Below are 20,647 nucleotides of genomic sequence, written 5' to 3'. Positions count from 1 at the left end.
TTCTTTCTTCCTTCTCTTTTTCTTCTCTCCTCCCCAACTATAGGGTATAACCCCCAGATGCCAACTCCCTCCACAAACAGTGAGTTTTCCATTTCTTAATTTCTCTATTTTCTGGGAGATTACAATGAAAAGTATATTTTGAACTTTTTTTGGAAGGAGGGGAATAGGACAGAGGGGAAAAATGGGTTTGGGAGTTCAGAATGAGGTATACTTTTAGAAATGGCCAACATAAAGAGACCTTCTTTACTCATCTAGGCATGTGGGTTATTTTGCTACTCTAAACATATCTAAATTGTTCAAAAAATTAAAAAATTAACCCAACAGGACTTGGAAAGCAGGTTACCTCTATCCCCTTCTTATTCAATATTTAGAGTCAAACCTTGTGGTCTTTATAACCTTGGTACACAGAAGGCATCTCCAAGCATTTCAGGGATACTTGTGCCCATCCTCCATGATCTTCATTCAGTAATGTTGGCCAATGTTTTTCTTTTTTTTTAAATTCAATTAAAAATTTTTTTTTTGTTACAATACTCACTTTATTTCCCTTCCTCCCCTCCACTCACCCTTTTCCTGCAGGCAACTTGCAATTTCATTCAGTATTACTTGTGTCCTTGATCAGAACCTATTTCCATGTTGTTGTTTGCACTAGGATTTGCAGGTGTTTGCAGAACCTATTTCCATGTTTTTGTTTGCACTAGGATGTTCATTTAGATTCTATATCCCCAACCATATCCCTTTGACCCATGTATTCAAGCAATTGTTTTTCTTTGGTGTTTTTACACCCACAGTGTTTCCTCTGAATGTGGATACTGGTTTTCCTCAAAGGTTCCTCTGAGTTGTTCAGGGTCATTGCATTGCCACTAATGGAGAAGTCCATTACATTTGATTGTACCACAGTGTACATTGTACACGGTGTCTCTATGTATAATGTTTTCCTGGTTCTACTCCTCTCACTTTGCATCAATTCCTGGAGGTTTATCCAGTCCCCATGGACATGCTATTCCTTTCAGCATTTTATGGGTGAGTTCATTCCATTCTTATTCAGAGTTATGAGTACCAGCTGTGTATTTCGCAGCATTTTGATTTCTACTCCTAGTCCTGCCTTTTCTTCTTTCACTATTTCCTTCTACACCAATGATTTTTTTAATCAGTCCCATTAGTTCCCACCCTCATTTTAGTTCCCTTTCTACCCTCTCCCTCTTTATTCCCCCCTTATTTTTTACTGTCTTTTTAAAAATACCCCTCACCATCTCTCTCCCTTATACTGCTTCCCTCACCACCAGTCTGTTTGTTGCCCTTCTACTCCCCTATAGGGCACGAATCTATTCTCTGGCCCAATGCATTGGATAACAATCCCTCTTTAGGTCAATTTCAATGCACGTAAGATTAGAGTATTTCCTATCTCCAACCTTTTTACCCTTCCAGTGTATTGATGTTTTCCCTCCTCCCACCATGAGCTTCTTTGTGACATGTAAGTTTATTATTCCCTTTTGTTTCTTTTCCCATTTTTTAATATTAACCTCTTTTTAGCTGTATTTGTATATATATACACACATGTGTATGTATTTATGCATACATGTATCTATATACCTATTTATGTCTTGCTGTTTCATCCTATACAGTTTGTCACTGTTCCCTCTAAGTGTCGTTCTTCTAGCTTCCAGGGAGATAACAACAGTTTTTTAAGATTTACCAATGACCTCTTTTCTTATAGGGATATATCATTTTAACTTATTGAGTCTCTTAAAAAAAGGTTTGTTGTTGTTGTTCTTTTTCCCTCTTTTTTAATTACATTTTGATGATTCTCTTGAGTTCTGTGCTTGGACACCAAATTTTCTGATGAGGTCTGATCTTTTCTTTACAAATTCTTGGAATTCTTCTACTTTGTTGTATAACCATACTTTCCCCTGTAAGAATATAGTCAATTTTGCTGGGTAGTTGATTCTTGGTTGTAGACCTAGTTCTCTTGCTGTCCAGAATATCATATTCCATGCCTTTCAGTCCTTCAGTGTAGATGCAGCCATATCCTGTGTTATCCTCACTGTGGTTCCATGGTATCTGAATGACTTCTTCTTGGCAACTTGTAATATCTTTTCTTTGGTCTGATAGTTCTTGAATTTGGCTATAACATTCTTGGGTGTTGTCAGTTGGGGATTAAGTAGAGGAGGTGATCTGTGTATTCTTTCAATCTCTACTTTTCCCTCTTGTTCTTCAATAATTTCCTGTAGTATTACGTTCAGTCTTTTTCTTTTGTCATGGTCTTCTGGTAGACCAATGATTCATAAATTTTCTCTCCCTGAAGGATAATGATTCATAAATTTTCTCTCCCTGAAGGATTTTCTCAATCTTCTGTTTTGTGAATGAGATGCTTCACATTTTCCTCAATTTTTTCATACTTTTGGTTTGGTTTTATAGTGTCCTGCTGCCTTGTGAGGTCACTTAATTCTAGTTGTTGTATTTGTTCTTAAAGACTGAAATTCATCCCTGGCTTTTTACTCATCCTTCTCCTTCTGGTCTGATTTTCTTTGGAGGTCATCTTCCATCCTCTGTGCCTCATCTCTCATCTTCTTTGCCTCATCTCTCATCTTCTTTGCCTCATATTTCATCTCTTTTGCCTCATTTTCAAGCTGGTTGATTTTGGCTTTCAGGACACTATTTTCTGTTTCCAGATGACTTATCTTAGTTTTTAAGTTCTTTTCCTAATTGTCTTCAGCCTCTCTTAATTGTGTTTTGAATTTCATTTTGAGTTTTTCCAAAGCCTATATCTAATTCACTTGGATTTCTGATTTATCATTTTCTGATCGCTCCTCCTCTGTTCCCATTTGCTCTTTGTTTGTTGCCTATATAGAAGCTGTCTATTGTAATTTATTTCTTCCTTTTCTGTTTGCTCATATTTACCCCTTCTTTACTCCCAGTATTTGTCTGTGCTCTTGATCCTCTGATTTTTTGGTTTTGGGGTTTTCTGTCAGTCTCCCCTCTTGGAACTTTGATAGATGATCTCTCCATGCAGTCTGTGGGGGAAGGGTGTTGGAGCTTGGGCTTCTCTGAAGACTGAAGAATTTTGATGGGATTAAGTTTAGCTGGGTTGGCCTGGATGTGCTCTGAGGCCAAAACTTCCTGGAAGTTTGGAGCAATATGGAAGGTCTCCACCTCTGTGACCAGGCTGCCAGCTCTGAAATCCCTCTCCAGCTCCTTCTCCACTGCCTGTGTTCCATGCTCTGAACCTGGCATAGCCCTGCCCGCAAAGTCCACTCTCCAGACAAGTGCCTTTGCCCGCCCAGAGGTTCCTGCTGCTGCTGGAGGCTTAGTGCTCTAGGTTGTGGGGAGGTGTCCTGGGACCTTCCTTCTGCCTTCCCCTTAAACCCAAGTGTTCTTGAATTCTGGCTTTTGGGGGGCATACTTTTTGTATTGAATCCAGCTTGAGGATTTCTTGGCTCTGTCTTGTTTTTAGGTTTGATTTTCGGTCCCTTAGGAGCAATCAATTTGTGATCTGTAAAGGAAGGGTTTTCAGAGGTCTGACCTTTTGCTGCTTCTAAGCCACCATCTTGACTCTGCCCCCAGAAATGGCCAATGTTTTCAATAAAAATGTTTTCATTCTTCCCTACTTCAATAATTACACTCTTGAACCCTGTCTCTTGTTCAATCATTATTATCCTCTGGGGCTGAAGATAGGACATAAGTATAAATATAAATGTAAATATAAAAAAAATATAAAGCAGAAAATGGGAGAGGATGGGAGAAATGCACATGTAGGTGTCTGGTATGACAAAGAATGTAATAATCCTTTCTCACAGGGACCCTGTATTCTAACAAGGGTGACAACAACTCCAGAGATAAATCTAGGTAGAATAAAAACAAAGAATGTCTGACCCCTTTAGCAATAGCTGACACTGTCTTTGTGTTACAGACAGATCTGTCCCACTCCCACTGAGTCACATTTTTCTTCTGCTAAATTCTTAAATTTTCTAAGGAAAGAAAGATGCTTCACTTTGACCTTTTGCTGGCTCTGCCACTGCCAAATTTGATCTGAGGTGTTATTTTATATTGTTAGGATGGAAACATTAGGAGGCTTCAGCTGGGTAGCTGTTGCTAATCTACCATCTTGCCTCCAGCTTATTCACATAATTCTACTTTGTAATGTATGGATTCACACTATTTTATAATTCTATAGTTATTTTGAATGGGTTTTGTTTTTCTATATCTTCCTGCTTGATATTTGTTGGTAAAACACAAACAATTGTGGATTATTCTGTTTTTTAAAATATCTCAAGACTTAGTTGAATATTTTAATTGTTTAAATTAATTTTAGTTGATTCTGTAGGGTTCTTTAAGCAGGCCATCATATCATCTGCAAATACTGATCACCCCCCCCCAAATACATATTTCTTCAAAGTATTACTGTAGCTTCCATTTCTAGAATTATTTCTAACATTAATGGTGTTATTAGATTTCCTAATTTTACTCCTCAGAATTTCATTGGACAGACCCTTAAAATTTCTCTGCTATATATATTGCTGACTCTTCATCTTAGCTAAATGCTATTTACCTCCCATCTTTATGCTTGACCTTCAGTTCACTGAGCTACCCAGCTGCCCCTGAGTGGAACATCTTTTAAACATGTGACTGTAATTATTTTGCTAATTCTTTATTTAGCATTTTTTTGTATCAGAAGGGATAGTATGCATAGTCTTGAATTTTCTTTCCTTTCCTTTGTCTTTCCCTTTTGTAGGTATCAAGACTTTGTAATAATAATAGTTTCAATAGAATTGCATATTTCTGATAATAGTTTATGTAATATTGGGATTTATTTTTTCTTTGAAAGTTTGATAGAATTTACTTGCAATTTTATCACTAGAAATTAAAGAAAATTATTGAGAGAATAGCAGGAATGGCTTCACAGAAAGATGACATTAAAACTCCAATTTTAACAAAATTGGATAAATTTAATCATTTCATAGTGGAGTACATGAATGGCTCATTCCACTCGTAGAAAAAAAGTGTGAGGATTCTTTTTGGCACCATAAGAATTTAACAACTTTATAACCATTTAACCCCTTTCAATTTCCTGTTGGGTGAGAAAAGGGAAGGAAAAATATTGGTTATTAAATAAGTAATAAGTAGGTAGAACCCATTTCTCATCATTGGAGTATTCTAGAAGAAGAATATACAAATATGGAAGGAGTTGGGGGAGCAGGCATCACTTGAACTTCACTCTCCTCTGAATAGACAAAGGAGGGTTGAATACTTATTCCCATCTCCTGAAACCCCAACACAGAATTGTGCCTTTGCATTCAACTCAGCAGGGAAAGAGGGAGAGACAGAAAAAAGAGATAGAGTTCTCCTGGTTCTGCTCCCTTCGCTCTGCATCAATTCCTGGAGGTTGTTCCAGTTCCCATGGAATTCTTCCACGTTATTATTATTCCTTTGAGCACAATAGTATTCCATCACCAACATATACCACAATTTGTTCAGCCGTTCCCCAATTGAAGGGCTTCCCCTCATTTTCTAATTGTTGGCTACCACATAAAGCGCAGCTATAAATATTTTTGTACATGTCTTTTTCCTTATTATCTCTTTGGGGTACAACCCCAGCAGTGCTATGGCTAGATCAAAGGATAGACAGTCTTTTAGCACCCTTTGGGCATAGTTCCAAATTGCCCTCTGGAATGTTTGGATCAATTCACAACTCCACCAGCAATGCATTAATGTCCCAATTTTGCAACACCCCCTCCTGCATTCATTACTTTCCTTTGCTTAGCCAATCTGCTAGGTGTGAGGTAGAAGGTGGCACTGTAGCTACTTCAAGGATCAATAAAGGAGCTGAAAAAAGCTCATCCATTCCCTTTCCTACAAATCGAGAAGATATTCCAAATGCTTCTGAGGCTATGACTCCCAGAGGAACAAGCCCTTCCTCTCTGTGGCCAACAGTGATCACAGAGACTTCTTTTCATTACTGGATTGGGTTTAGGTCTGGATGCTGTTAACCAGCCTGAGCTGTCTGAAGTACAAAGTCCACTAATCATCACTGAAGTCTCCCAGAAGAGTGATGCAGGATTCCCATTTTCTTCTACTGCAATTGAGGTGACTAGAGCAAGGACCATAACAGCTTCCACTCTGAGCTCAGGATTGGGTGAGAGCCAGTCTTCCATAGGCACCATTTCAGGAACAGAGGCCATCAGAGACTCTCCCACCTTGTTCTCTCATTTGGAAGGCACTGGAACACATGCCACTAGTCCTGAGATTCCATTGATCAATGGACAAGCACTGTCCACTCTGCCAACAGAGACATTATTTGAAATGGGCACCAGCTCACTTACTTTTGTTTCCAAAATGACTTCTGAAGTCACTGCTTCAGCAGCAAGGATGAGTCTTCAAGTGTTTGGCAGTCAAAGCATGTTTATCCTGGAGGCGAATGATGCCCTAGCAGTAGGCACTGGCCCTGCTGTGACCTTTCATTCTCCAATGTCAAGGGGCACAGCTTTTAACAGTATGGATGTAGATGTGGAAACTGTGTCAAGATTAGCTCCATGGTCAGTCAGCTCCTCATCACAAGTAGAAGCCAGTTTTCCAAATTTGGTTTCGACCACAGGAGATGGACCCTCCTTGGGAAGAGAACCTCACAATTGCATCCATGAATCTCTGAGCCCAGGGCCAGGCTCCTTTCCTGCTTTAAGACCCCCCATGACCTGGACAAGCACAGCTTCCCTTGACACTGCTACTTCATTGGAGGACCCAGGGCCAACCTGCCTGACTCCAGAGACTGAGAGAAACCCACAGGCAACACCAACTCCAGCTATCACCCTGCCTCCAGCCAGCACACTGGAAGTTTGCACAACTAAATAAACTTCCCAGGGAGGGAATTGGGGTGTGGCTAGGAGGAAATGGGGAGTGTCTGTCCAGGGAGAGTCAGTTTGTGCCTTTCTAAGGAGAAGGGTCTTCCTCCTAGGTCCTTCCTCTTTTTAGCCTTCCAATGGGCCACTGTAGGGACTTTTTCTTGGCTCTATATCTGTTGAATTAGTGTCATCTCTCCAGGCTCCTTTATCTCCCTGCAAGGGCAGATTCACAATCCTTGTGCTAAAGTGGTTCTCCTCTTCTTATTGATGGGTATTCTGATTCCACTCAGTCTAACTTATGTAGGGATTGTCCATCACTGAGTCAGTGCTTTGAAGGGGAAATTTTTTTTTATTCATTCTATGACAGAAAGTCAGAGAAGCCATGTATTTTTGGTCTCAGCAGTTAGTAGCAACAATGTACTTTCCTTTGGGAGTCCACTAATAAGGATTTGACTGAGCTCTGTGTTCTCCCCTCCTCTCTTCCTGTAGCTGGTGATGCTGTGGTGGGGCCAGTCACACCAGCCCAAGGTCATGGAGCGCCAAGACTCACAGTAGCACTGATAAGGAGTCCCCTGACTCCTGTGTCTACTATTATTCCCACAGGTAAGGTACCTCCTCTCTGTCTCTGTGTTGGAAGTTTACCCTTTTTAGGGCCTTGTTTCCCAGTCTTACAGAGGAAACATGAAATTATTTTAGAGATCAATCCTCAAGAACTCTTCTGAACCTCTGATTCTTTTCTATGTACAGCCTGGAGAAGAGGAGTTTTAGAGGTAGGAGTGAGGTTCTCACTGCTAAGGTCTTTAAATAATAAATCTTAGGCATGAAGTTGGAAAGAACCTTAAGAAGTATCAGGTATTGTGTATAGCCTCTCATTTTACAGATATGGAGACTGAGGCCTAGAGAAGTAAAGTAATTAGCTCAGGGTAATTGGATATGACTGGAAGGGATGCTCAATGGCCATCTAGCTGTACCCATCCTCTTATATAGGGGAAAACTGAGGCCCAGATAGGTTAAGTGGCATGCTCCAGGACACAAAAGTAGAAAGAATCAGAGGTGAGATTTGAATCTAGGATGTCTTCTTCCAGAGTCATTGTTCTTTCCACTCTATTATGTAGTACTTCAAGGTCAAGAAGAGAGTTCAGGCCTAGCACCTCCCACTGAATGGCTAAGGCTCTTTCCACTTCAGGGAAGGTTCCTTCTATGAACTCTCCAAGGGTAGAGAATCTGTTTTTAAATTTTTATATTTATATCCTCAGTATTTAGGACAGGGCTGAAAACACAATAATCACTTAATCAATGGTGATTGATTGATTGCTTTGATCTAATGGGTACATTGGTGAAATCTAGTTTATTAGAAAAAATTGTCTTCAAAACTTATCTCTTAGACCTACCAAGTGTTTTGTTTTCCTATGGAAAAGAGAAGGGGAAGGGATTAAGCATAATGTAGCACCTACTATATGACAGGCATCATGACTAAGCATTTTTTAGAAATATTTCATTTAAATCATATAACAAACCTAAGAGTTTGGTGTTATAGTTAGCCCCATTTTTCAGATGAGGAAAACAGTGGCAAGCAATGACTGACTGATTGACCTTCCCAGGATCATACGGCTAATAAGGTCTTAGATTAGACTTGAACTGGGGTCTTCCTGACTCCAGACTCAGCACTCTCTCCACTTTGTCATTTAGTTACTTCTATGGTCCAAGCCACAGAGGTCCTAGTGTCAATTGACAGGAATGGAGACAGACCCAAAGGCTCTGCTCTAGAGCAATGAACTTTGGGTATGGTGAATGATGCAGATATGGGCAAGTCACTTCTCACATCTCTGTGAGCCTTGACTTCCTCATCTGCAAAAGAGGATAATAGTTGTAGGAACTTCCCTTTCTCATAAGTTTCCATGACCTTCTTCCTTACCTTTGCATAATAATTCACTTGGACCTTTGATGATGAATCACACTTGGGCCCACTCTTTTAGTGCCAAATCCCAGGGATTTACCTCTAAGTCTTATCCTTTCTGAGGCATTGTTTTCCATCCAGGGATGCTTCATGGTCCCTAGATTATGGATTGGTTCCTACACATTAGCTCTGTGATTCCTTTGACATGGTCCTGCTATGCTATGTCCTCTGAGTTTTTCCAAGAACTCCTGTAGCCAGGAGATCCTGGAATTATTCAGTGGTCAGAACTGGAAAACTGGACCTTTCTGATGTCATTGTCTCCACATAGCTCCTGGAAGCCCATCAACTTGGTGGAGGAGGTCAAGTTTGGAGCTGTAGGTGTGGTTAGAGATGAGGATGAGGAGACAAATACCTCTAGATGATCTTATGTGAGGAATGGGGGCAGACCATCAAGCCATTTTCTGGACAAGAAACTTCAAGGAAGGGAAATGTGTCCCATGTACCATAACATCCCATGAGCATCCTTTTATTCATCTGTGACTGCTTTTCCTCTTTGAATTAACTTATTGGTAGTAAGCCAATCTGAACAAGGCGTGTTCAGGTATCTATTTCCAATAGAAAATCACCTATGCTATTAGAGAAGCTGTATGTCATTCAGCATTGCTAAGAAATCAGGTCATGTAGCTTAATAGCCTCTGATTGTTGCTTTTTGTCTTTTAAAACTTTGACTTTAATAAAATACTAATTTAAGTCAAAGATATTATATTTTCCCAATTACATCTAGTAACAATTTTCAATATACAATTTCTGAAATTATAATTTCAAAATTGTCTCTCCCCTTCCCTTCTGTTGTCCTGCCTCTTGGAGGAGATGTAAGTAATTTGAAATAGATTATACATGTATTATCATATAAAACATATGTCTGTATTGTTCATTATACTAAAAGAACATTCATATAAAACCAGAACCGTAAAATATAACTGTTCATAAACAAATGTGAAAATGAGTATTCTTTGATTTGCAACTGAATCCCATATTGCTTTCTGTAGAGGTGGAAAATAATCCTTATCCAAAGTCCTTCAAACCTGTCCCAGATTGCTGTCTTTCTGAGAGTAGCTTAGTCTTTCACAGTTGATCACCTTAGAATATTTCTGTTACTGTGTACAATATTCTCCTTGTTCTGCTGATTTCACTCTGCATCAGTTCATAAAGATCTTCCATTATTTTTCTGAAATTATGCTATATATCATTTCTTATAGCATAATAATACGCCATTACCACCATATACCCATTTAGCCACTTCACAATTGAAAGATATTTCCTCAATTTCCAATTCTTTAACACCATACAAAGAGCAACTATAAATATCTTTTTTTGTACAAATTTTTTTTTGTACTTTTTATTATCTTGTTTAGATACAGACCCAGTAGTGGTATTATGGGATTAAGGACTATGCACCAATTTTATAGCTCTTAGGGCCTCCTTCCAAATTGCTCTCCAGAATGGTTGACTCACTTCAGAAACCCCAACAACAATGCATTAGTGTCCTAATTTTGCCATATACTCTCCAAAATTTATCACTGTCTTTTAATGTCACCTGGACCAATTTGATAGGTGTGACGTGGTACCTTGGGATTGTTTTAACTTGCATTTCTGAAATCTAAAGTAATTTAGAACATTTTCCCAGATGATTAGTGATCGCTTTGATTTCTACACCTGAAAATTGCTTTTTCACATCCTTTGACCATTTGCCAAATTGGGGAATTACTTGTTTTCTTATAAATTTGAGAAATGAGACCTTTATCACAGAAATGTGTTATAAAAAATTTCCCCCAGTTTGTAGTTCCCCTTTAATCTTGGTTCCATTAGTTTTGTTTGTACAAAAGCTTTTAAAAATTCAATTGAAAATTATTTATTTTATATCCGATTATGCTCTCTGTTTATTGTTTAGTCATAAATTCTACCCTTTTCCTTTGGAGAGCTTGAAGGTAAACTATTTGATTTCCCTAATTTAGTTATGGTATCACTCATATCTAAATTATATACCCATTTTGACTATATCTTGATATAGGGTGTGAGATACTAGTCAATACCTAGTTCTTGCCATAAACTTTAATTTTTAAAAAAATATCTTTTTTACTTATAGGTAGAAAAAAATTTCAATTTTCAAATTTATTTTATTTAAACAATGTTTCCCATGTTTAGATATTTCATTTTCTTTCCTCCCCTCTTCCTTCCCCATCCCAGATCCAATAAGCACTTCCACTAGGTTATATAGATGTTATCATTGATAAACACTTCCATATTATTCATTTTTGCAATAGAGTAATAGAATAAAACCCCAAACCACAATCACATATCCATATAAACAAATAATTAGTCATTTGTTTTTCTTCTGTGTTTCTATTGCCACACTTCTTTCTCTTGATGCAGAGGGCATTGGGATTGTCTTGTATTAGCAAAATCCATTACATTGGATTGTTCCATAATGTTTCACTTTCTGTGTATAATGTTCTCTTGGTTCTGCTCATTTCACTCTTCATAAGTTCCTGGAGGTTCTTCCAGTTGATATAGAAATCCTCCAGTTCATCATTCCTTACAGCATAAGTAGTATTCTATCACAATAATATACCACAGTTTGTTCAGCCATTCCCCAATTGAAGGATGACCCACTACATTTTCCAATTTTTGTCACAAAGAACACAACAATGAATACTTTTGCACAAACATTTTTAATTTTTATCTCTTTAGGGTACCAACCCAGTAGTGGTATTTCTATATCACAGGGTATGCATTTTTTTAAAGCTCTTTGGGCATAGTTTCAAATTACCTTCCAGAATGGTTGGATCAATTCACAACTCCATCAGCAGTGCATTACCATCCCAATCTTGCCACACCCCCTCCAACACTTATTATTTTCCTTTACTGTCATATTGGCCAGCCTGTTCAGTGCAATGTGTTACTTCAGTGTTGTTTTGTGCATTTCTTTAATTGTGAGGGTTTTAGAACACTTTTAATATACTTATTGATAGTTTTGATTTATTTATCTGAAATCTGTCTATTCATATCTCTTGAACATTTGTCAATTGAAGAATGGCTTGACTTTTTGTATAATTGATTTAGCTCCTCATAAATTTTCTAAATCATTTGATTTTTCAATAAGAAGCTTCATGTTTTCCTGTTTCTTTTTTTTTATTCCTTTGATTCTGCTTTATTTTTTCTTGATTTCTCATGAAATCATTCATTTCTAGTTTCTGAATTCTAACTTTATGGCCTGATTTTCCTTCAGCAACTTTTGGGTCTCCTTTTTAAATATTTTCTTGCATTGCTTTCGTTTCTCTTTACCACATTTCCTTTGCTTTTTAAAGTTTTTGGGAAATCTTTTTTGAGCTCTTCCAGAATGTGCTCAATCCATTGTTTTCCTTTGGATGTTAGGTATGTTTGCTTTACTTTCACTGTCCCCTTCTGTGTCTGTACCTTGCTCTTTGTCTCTATAAAAACTCTTTAGAGTTGGGTGCTTTTTTGCTGATTTTCTCATTTTCCCTATCTATAAATAGGCTCTATTTTTTGGGAAGTTGAGGTGCCCTCTTAAACTTCAGTCCTTCCTTCATGATATTCTCAGTTTATTTTCTGGGTTTTGGACAATTTCATTTCTTGGAGGATGGTGTGATAGCTCATGTGCTGAGAGCTCTGAGAGCCCCCTCCACCCTGCTGATCCAATTGACCCTTGAGATGATGATAGGTTGCCTTAGGCTTAGGTGTAAGCTTTTGCAGTCTGATCAAATTCTAGCCCTAGGTTTAGTCTCAAGTGTTTGGTCTCATTTTGTACTTGATCCAATCAGGCACACCCTTGATTGCCCTGTCATGGAGCATTTCCCTGAGTTTTAGGCAAAAAGATCAGCCACCTCAAAACTGTGAACTATGCCCTAAACTGAAGCCTATACTTGTACTCCTGGCTTCATTCTGGGTCAACACAATTTTGAGCCCATTTCAGCCCATATTTCCCTGGGATGAGACTCCAGACTAATTAGGTTTGAAATTTCAAGGGCATGAGTTGGCTAGGACCACTGTTTGCCCCACGCAGGATATCAGGGTCTGAATGTTGGCTTGATCTTAGGTTCTGAACCTGGGACAACAGATGTGAGGTGGAGATGTGTAGCTTGCCTCTGAATTGCTCTTCACTCCTTGCTATAATCTTGCCAAATGAGGTATCCTCTCACCCCAGGGTCCCAGATATTCTCTGCCTACCTTTGAGGTTTTGCTTTTCTTGGAAGTTTTTTGGTCCTGTCTCCTTATTGGTTCTTTGGCTCCTGTATTCATTTTGTGGTGATATTTTGATATCAGTTGGAGATGATTCTCATGGTGGATTGGAGCTTCTCTGTTCTACTCTGCTTTATTGGACCCACCTGTATAGAAACAATTTTTGACAATTGTTTTCTGATATTTTAGCATTCAGACTTTCTTTCTCTTTCCTTTTCCCCACCTCCAGGAGGCACTAAATAGTCTCATAGAGGTTCTACAACTGTTTTCATGTAATACGTATTTCCATATTGCTCATGCTATGACAGAAGAAACTTGTCAGATAAAGAATAAAAAACACTTGAAGGAAATGAAGATGGCATTATTTGCTCTGCAACCAGACTCCAGTAATTTCTTTTTTGTTGTGCATAGCATTTTTCATCAAGGGCTCCAAATGCCTTTTAGAAAATGTGGCCCTAGAATGTTTTCTCCAAACTCTTTATTCACAGTTTGGCAGTCCTTGTTTTTTTTTTTGTTTTCCATTTCAAATGATTAGCTTCTGACTGTATTAGACACTGATCTGGGAAAGAGGATTAGGGTGGGGTACTTAGGTAGCATGGTAGCTAAATAGTTAAGATCAATAAAATGTGGTCCAGCACCAATTTAATCTCAGTAGCTGGGTGGAAGGTGGATGGGAAATGGTGGTGAGTGTGGAAGCTGGTAGATCAGTTAGGTTGTAACAAGAGTCCAAGCAACAGTAGGTATTGGTTGTTGGATTAGAGTGGTAGCCACATAAAGTGGGGAGAAGGGGACAGATGAGAGAGATGATATGAGTATAGAATCACTGAGTCAAGGCAAGCAATTGACAGAGAGGGGTGAGAGAAAGGGAAGAGTCAAGGACAGTAGTTAAAGTTTGGGTCCAGGACATGGACGGGATAGTGGTGTTTACTTTGTTAAGGTGTGTGCCCAGAGATCAGATGTGTGGATTTTTTCATCCTTCCCTTATAGCAAGTGGGAGACCAAGACTGGAAACTTTTACTATGAATTTCACCATAAACAACACTCTGTACACAGAAGATATGGAACAGCCATACTCAGAGAAATTCAGCTCTACAGAGAGAATCCTCCATCACCTAGTGAGTCTCTCCCTCTATCTAGTCAGAGGTTGCCTTTCTCAGCCCTTAGGGATGGGGATCCTGTTCTGTTCTATGCATTTATTTACTCACCCCTTTCCCTCTTCTGTCTTCCAGCTCAGAGGCTTGTTCAAGAACAGTAGCCTGGCTTCTAGCTATACTAGGTGAGTGCTGACCTCACTGAGGTGAGAGCCCCTGGAAAGACTGGACCCCAAAGGTCCAGAGTCCCTGCTTATCTCCACTGGGGCTAGCTTGGTTCTGCCCTTTTTTGCTTCCTCACCTCCTAAGCTGGATTCCCAAGGAATTGATCCATGCATGTTACTACATATCTTGGAAGGGAAGAGGAAAGGAATGAGCATTTACCATGTATCAGGAATTGTGCTAAGCACTTTACAAACATGATCTCATTTGATCCTGACAACCCTGTGGAACAGATCATACCCTTTTATCAACATGCTCATTTGACAGTTGAAGAAAATGAGTCAAACAGAACTTAAGGGGTTGGTCCAGGGTCACAAAGTTGTAAATGTCTAAGACCAGATTTGAACCTGGGTCTTTTTGACTCCAGGCTTGGTGCTCTATCCACTACACTATCAGATCCTTGAGGAGCATTAGATGCCCCTGCTTGACCTTAAGGTGGAGATGATTATTGGAAGAGAACCGAGAGCCCAACAAGGCCAACCCCTCCCCCACTTTCTTTTATAGATGAAAGATACAATAGAGCTGGACAGAAACTCAAGTTCAACTTCTTCATCTTAAGGGAAACAAAACTGAAGGCCCAAAGATATGACAGAAACAAGAATTAAAGCCCTGATTTTAGAAATTCAAATTCATTTCCTCTTCTGGTATTTTTGGTAAACATTCTTATAAAGTGGAGTAAGGTCTTGACTTGGAGTCAGGGGAGTTTGGGTTGAAATCCCACCCTAATAGTAGCTATTAATTCTATTGGGCAGGCCATTTACTTCTCTGAGCTTATTTCCTCATCTATAAAAATAGACACTTTGATTCCTTACTTCATTAGGTGACCGGGTAAGTCCCAAATCAATTAATAAGGCATTCATGCAAGGCATCCCCAAAGTCTTAGTGTGATTTGAAGGTATTAAAGCTTTTGGGAGATCATATAAAATGCTTTAAAGTCTGCAAAGCATGCACATATGATCTCATTTCTTCCTAAATAACCACCCTGTGAGGCAGATTCTAATTTTATCCCTGTTTTAAAGACTAGAGATTAAATATTTGTGGAACCATCACTAATGAATCTAGTGAGATGGATTTAAACACCAACCTCTTGATTCCAAGTCCAACTCTGCCCACTAAACCATACAAGAAGAACCTCAGTATTCCAGATTCCAGCATACCATCTACTGTGCCATTTCCTTTATTATCTTTAAAGTATTATAAAACACTGCCTAATTCTCTCCACTTCCCCAACACCTACTTGGTCTTTTCCCAGACATGAAGAATCTCTTTTCCTCTTACTCTGTTCCAAAACAATGTTGGAACATTACAATACTGACTCTCCCAAGGAAACAGCATTAGTACATAGAACATACAGTTATGGAAAGAAAAGAGTTTACTGGAAGCACTGATAACTCATTCTTGGGGTAACTAACTCGATCTTGTCTAAAAGCATCCTTCCCAGGAGTTTTCAGGCTCCCTATCAATGTCTTCCCCTAGGCCTGTGAAGGATGGGGAAGCCACTGGAGTGGATGTTGTGTGTGCCCATTATAAAGACCCCAGCAGGCCTGTCCTGTACCACGTGAAGGTTTACTTGGAGCTGAGCAACCAGACCTATGGCATCATCAGGCTCGGCCCCTACACCCTGAACAGCGACAGCCTCTTCCTCATTGGTGAGCAGCCTCATTTTAGACATGCATTTCTATTTCCCTGACTCCTTCCCTTCTCAAGAAATGGTCAATTGGCCAAATTTACACTTTCTGTGATGTAGAAATTCACAACCTGGGTTCCAGGGACTCATTTAAACAATTACCTTCTGTCTTGGATTTCATTTTAAAGCAGAAGAGCACTAAGTGCTAGGCAACTGGGGTTATGTGATTTGCCTAAAGTCACACCACTGGGAAGTATCAAACCAGGTTTGAACCTAAGACCTCTCATCTCCAGTCTTGGCTTTCTATCCATTGCACCTCATCCCTGCCAGTCCATGAAGTTATTTAAAAACAATTAGATAATCTTAATATAGAATGGGTTTCCTTTGTATCATTTTTGTTTTATATATTTGGAATGTGATTCTGAGAAAGGATCCATAGTCTTTGCCAGACTTCCCAAGGAGTATGTGACACAAAATAGGGTAAAGACCATCACCCCTCTACAGAGCCAATTTGATTTCTGTAGTTTCTACTCTTCCTGTCAGTTTTAATGACTTGAAATGTAGGATAAGACTAAACTAAAATAGAGAGACCATGAAGTGAGACCTGGTGCTGAGTCTAGGCACCGTCTACTCCTAGTGATGCCCCAGTGCTCCCCCAAACTCCTCATCAATTGCTTCTCCTATTTCTTTCTCTGTCTCTGTCTGTCTGTCTGTCTGTCTGTCTGTCTGTCTGTCTGTCTGTCTGTCTCTTTTCTCCACAGGTTATAATGATAAACATTCTGGGACCATAAGCAGTAAGTATTCATTTTTTTATTTCTCCCTAAATAGAAGGAAAACAATCACCCATTTCACCTTGGACTTTGGGAAGGAGGGAAAAAGCACAAGGGAATGAAATTAGTCAGGGAAGAAACTTTCTCTCTTCCTTCTATATTCATGGCTCAGGACTGAGTACAAAATTCAGGCTAACAAGCAAAAGAGATTTATTTCTACAGTACCTCAGAGAACCTAGCAGTTTTCCCTACCCTTCAATTTCCTTCATGATGGATGACTTTAATTCATGATGATTTTATTCTCAGTTACTTCAGTAACCACATTTTCTCCAATCACCTCTCTTGTTCCATCATCATTCTCCAAACCAACAGTAGGAACCATCTGGGTCTCTACTTCTATTCCTCAAATATTTCATTTCCATTAGATAAGAGCACTGGATAGGTAGAGAGAGGAAAGGGAGGGGTAGTAGTCTACTGACTGGCAGAGCAGGAAGGCCAGGCAGGCTGCTGCTGAGAGTGAATTCTTGGGCTAGAGTATCTAAAAACCACCTCTGGGTATTCCCTTTTCCACCATTGCATGGGGTAATTGCTTTTTCTTGCATATTTCTACAAAGCCAGAATACAGATACATCATCCTCCTTGTTTTCCCTAAATTTGACATTCTATCTTCTAAGTTGGTGTCTTTGCATGGCATTTCCAAAATTCCTGAAAAACATTCCCACTTCCCCTCCTCCTCTGCCTTGTAGAATCCTCAGCTTCCTTCAAGACCCAGTTCATGTGGCACCTCTTACAGTGAGCTTTCCCTGGTCCTTCTTAGATGTTAGAATAACCATGTATATATTTTTCCTCTTAGGTGCTCTGTCTTCTCATAGAATGTAAGATCCTTGAGGGCAAGACCTCATTTTCATTTCTTTTATTTTTTTTGTATGTTGAGGGCCCAGTACACTGTCTAGCACAGAACCAAAAGCTACTAAATATTTGTCAATTGAAATTAGAATTTTTCAAGTTCTTCAAAGTCTGTCAGAAGGACTGTATCCCATGTTAGCCCAGCCTGGACAAATGGCAGATTTAATAATTACCTTAGTGTTCATTTGCTGTTTCTTGATTATAAGTGTCCTGGAAACTCAAGCGTACATTCCCAGTCATGACTCCTGTACCCCAAATGTTCTGTAGGGAGACCCATGAAATTAGCAGATTGATCCAGGGCTGCTCTTGAAGTACCCAGTTATGATTCCAAAGATTAATGTGAGATTTGAAATGGTTGAGGTCTTAAACTATAGTGATTAAAATAGTGGAAGATATAAATTGTGATAGATATAAGAGAGGGTGAGTAAATTTGACCACAGAAATATGTTTCACTACAGTGTCTTGGGTTTAAAACCAAATATAAGGTGGTCGCCACGGAAATATTCCCAATTATTCAAATACCCAAGTCAATTGGGTTTTATAGAGATTTTAATTAACAATAGAATGAGTAATCAAAGAAAGAGAGAGAGAGAGTAAGAAAGGAATAAGTATGAAGAGCCTCAAGCCAATATGGCCTAGACCTGAGTCTTAAAAGAGAAATGAGTCAGTTTTTTATAACTCACCATAAGATCTGTCTAAGTAAGGAATTCTAATGACACCAGGCCAGCGTCCTTCCTCAAAGAGTCTTCCAGCCAGAGATTGTTTCAAAGGGCCTCTCCCAAGAGCCTCCAGAGCTCCTACCGCAGAGGGACAGAGCCCCTCAGAGGAGCTCCTCAAGGAGCTCTCCTTCAGAATGAGAGTCAGAAATCGAGGTCCTCAGAATGAGTCTTCTCAAAATGAGCTCCCTCAGAATCAGATCCAGCTCTTCTCTGAGCTGTTATTTTTACGGGCAAAATCTCCTATGCCACCTCCCCTAAGTCCTTACATCTACCAATCACTGTAGATGTTTCTAAAGGACCGCCCATTTTGAATTCACAGCTGAGTAGTTTTAATCTCTTTAGTAAGTCAGGAAAAAAATGCTGCTGTGTCGACAAATTTCATTAGAAAAAACCTCTGAATAAGTTATCACCCTTTTAGGTTTAAGTAGTTTACAAGTTGCCCCACCTTTATAGGTACTTAGTATCCCATTGTATCAATTCTAAAACAGTCATGACTCAAAGAACTTCCTGTCCCTTCCATAAGCATGGATCAAAGTAGTTTTCATTGTTCTCAAGGAGCTCTCTGTCCTAAAGCAGTCCTAAGTAGGGTGGAGTAGGGATATTCCCAAAGCAAGGAGCCCTCACATTCAAGTAGAATTCTCACTATCTGCTAGGGAATTTTTTAAAGTAGAAGATTCCCCAATGGGGGAAACCCCTAACATTCATAAGTCTGAGAAATTTTGAGGTTTACATTAAATGATAACCAACAACATAACACACAGAAGGCAGTTTTATTAACCAAACTGCAGCTTGGGGCTCAACACTAAAAATGGCTGGCCCCGAGTCTGGGACTTGCAGGCTTATTATACACTTTTGTGGTAGAGAGAGTGCAGAGGAATTCCTGGGCTAGGGGGAGTGAACAGGAACTCCTGGGGCTGGGGTCCTTATCAGTTCCTAGCACATTCCAGGGTATAGTCACTGGTTCTTCAGTAACTTGACTACAGGGGCTCTAGGGGGTCAGGGAAGGGGAATACAGGTTTTGGTGACTTGCCTGAAGGGAGTCTAGGGGCCAGGGTGTCAGGGAAGGGCATAGGAGCTGGTTCTTCCCTCTGACCTTGGTTTCATCAATCAAAAAATAAATCAACAAACATTAATTAAGTACCTACTATATGCCAGACATGGTGTGAACTGTGTCTTACAAGCATTTCTGGAATTATTTCTAACATTAATGGTGGTAATAGATGTCCTTATTTTACCCCTAATTTCATTGGACAGACCTTTAAAGTTTCTCCTCTCTCTATATATTGTTGGTTCTTGGTCTTAGCTAAATACTCTTTACCATATCAAGGAAACATCTATTCCTCCTTAGGATATTACATGTTTGTTAAATATATGCCATTTTCTGTGAAAGTGATTAGTGCATATATTGTTATAAGATTTTTATTTTTGTTGTTAATCTGTGGTATTATTTTTATAGTTTTATAGTTTTCTTGAACCAACCTCCCATTCCTAGACTTAATATATTCCAGTATCAGTGGAAACTTTTTTTTAAATTTTTTATTTTTTTAAAACCCTCACCTTCTGCCTTGGAGTCAATACTGTGTTGACTCCAAGGCAGAAGAGTGGTAAGGGCTAGGCAATGGGGGTCAAGTGACTTGCCTAGGGTCACACAGCTGGGAAGTGTCTGAGGCCAGATTTGAATGTAGGACCTCCTATCTCTAGGTCTGACTCTGAATTCACTGAGCCACCCAGCTGCCCCCTGGAAACTCTTTGAAACATTTGAATATATGTTGTTTTCTTTTGGTAATGTTTCACTCAATAATGTTGCATTTGTATTCATTAGGGATAGGGTAGTCTTAAATTTTCTTTTCATTCCTTTGTCTTTCCCTGGTGTAGGTATGAAGACTATGTAATAGCAATAATTTTAATAGGATTACTTATTTTTGATATTGCTCATGTAATATTGGCATTGTTTTTTCTTTGAGTATCTGATAGAATTTGCATTTAAATTAATCTCTGGAATCAATTCCAAATTGTTGAGAAAACAGCAAGAATGACTTCACAGAGGAGATGGCATTAAAACAGAGATTTTAAAAAATGGGTTGAACATAATCATTTCATAGTGGAGGGTGGAAATGAGTCATTCCATGAATAGAAAATAGTGTGAGCAAAGACACAGAGACAAGAAAAATCTGGATAGTTATGAAGTGTAAATAGGAATCCAGTTATCAGAAAGTATATGGAAGAGAGTTATATGAGATAAGGTAGATTAGATTCAGACTTTCTGAAGTTTAGCACAATGTCTTAATTAATGTGTATTGAACTAAATTGAATTACATTGGG

The 20,647-nt window shown here is 39.1% G+C and overlaps 1 protein-coding gene across 1 annotated transcript in view; it reads left to right on the top strand.

Annotated features, from left to right (window-relative positions):
- Positions 1–20,647, top strand: part of LOC130458056 (mucin-16-like) — a 52,941-nt gene that overhangs the window by 29,013 nt on the left and 3,281 nt on the right. The window contains exons 5-10 of the mRNA XM_056820963.1: positions 44–79; positions 7,323–7,436; positions 13,978–14,105; positions 14,220–14,266; positions 15,780–15,952; positions 16,692–16,724. Coding sequence (XP_056676941.1) covers positions 44–79; positions 7,323–7,436; positions 13,978–14,105; positions 14,220–14,266; positions 15,780–15,952; positions 16,692–16,724 — 531 coding nt within the window. The remainder of the gene's footprint in view (positions 1–43; positions 80–7,322; positions 7,437–13,977; positions 14,106–14,219; positions 14,267–15,779; positions 15,953–16,691; positions 16,725–20,647) is intronic.

This window comes from Monodelphis domestica, chromosome 3 (genome assembly GCF_027887165.1).
Source record: "Monodelphis domestica isolate mMonDom1 chromosome 3, mMonDom1.pri, whole genome shotgun sequence".
Lineage (NCBI taxonomy): Eukaryota > Metazoa > Chordata > Mammalia > Didelphimorphia > Didelphidae > Monodelphis > Monodelphis domestica.
This window is presented reverse-complemented; position numbering and strand designations above follow the sequence as displayed.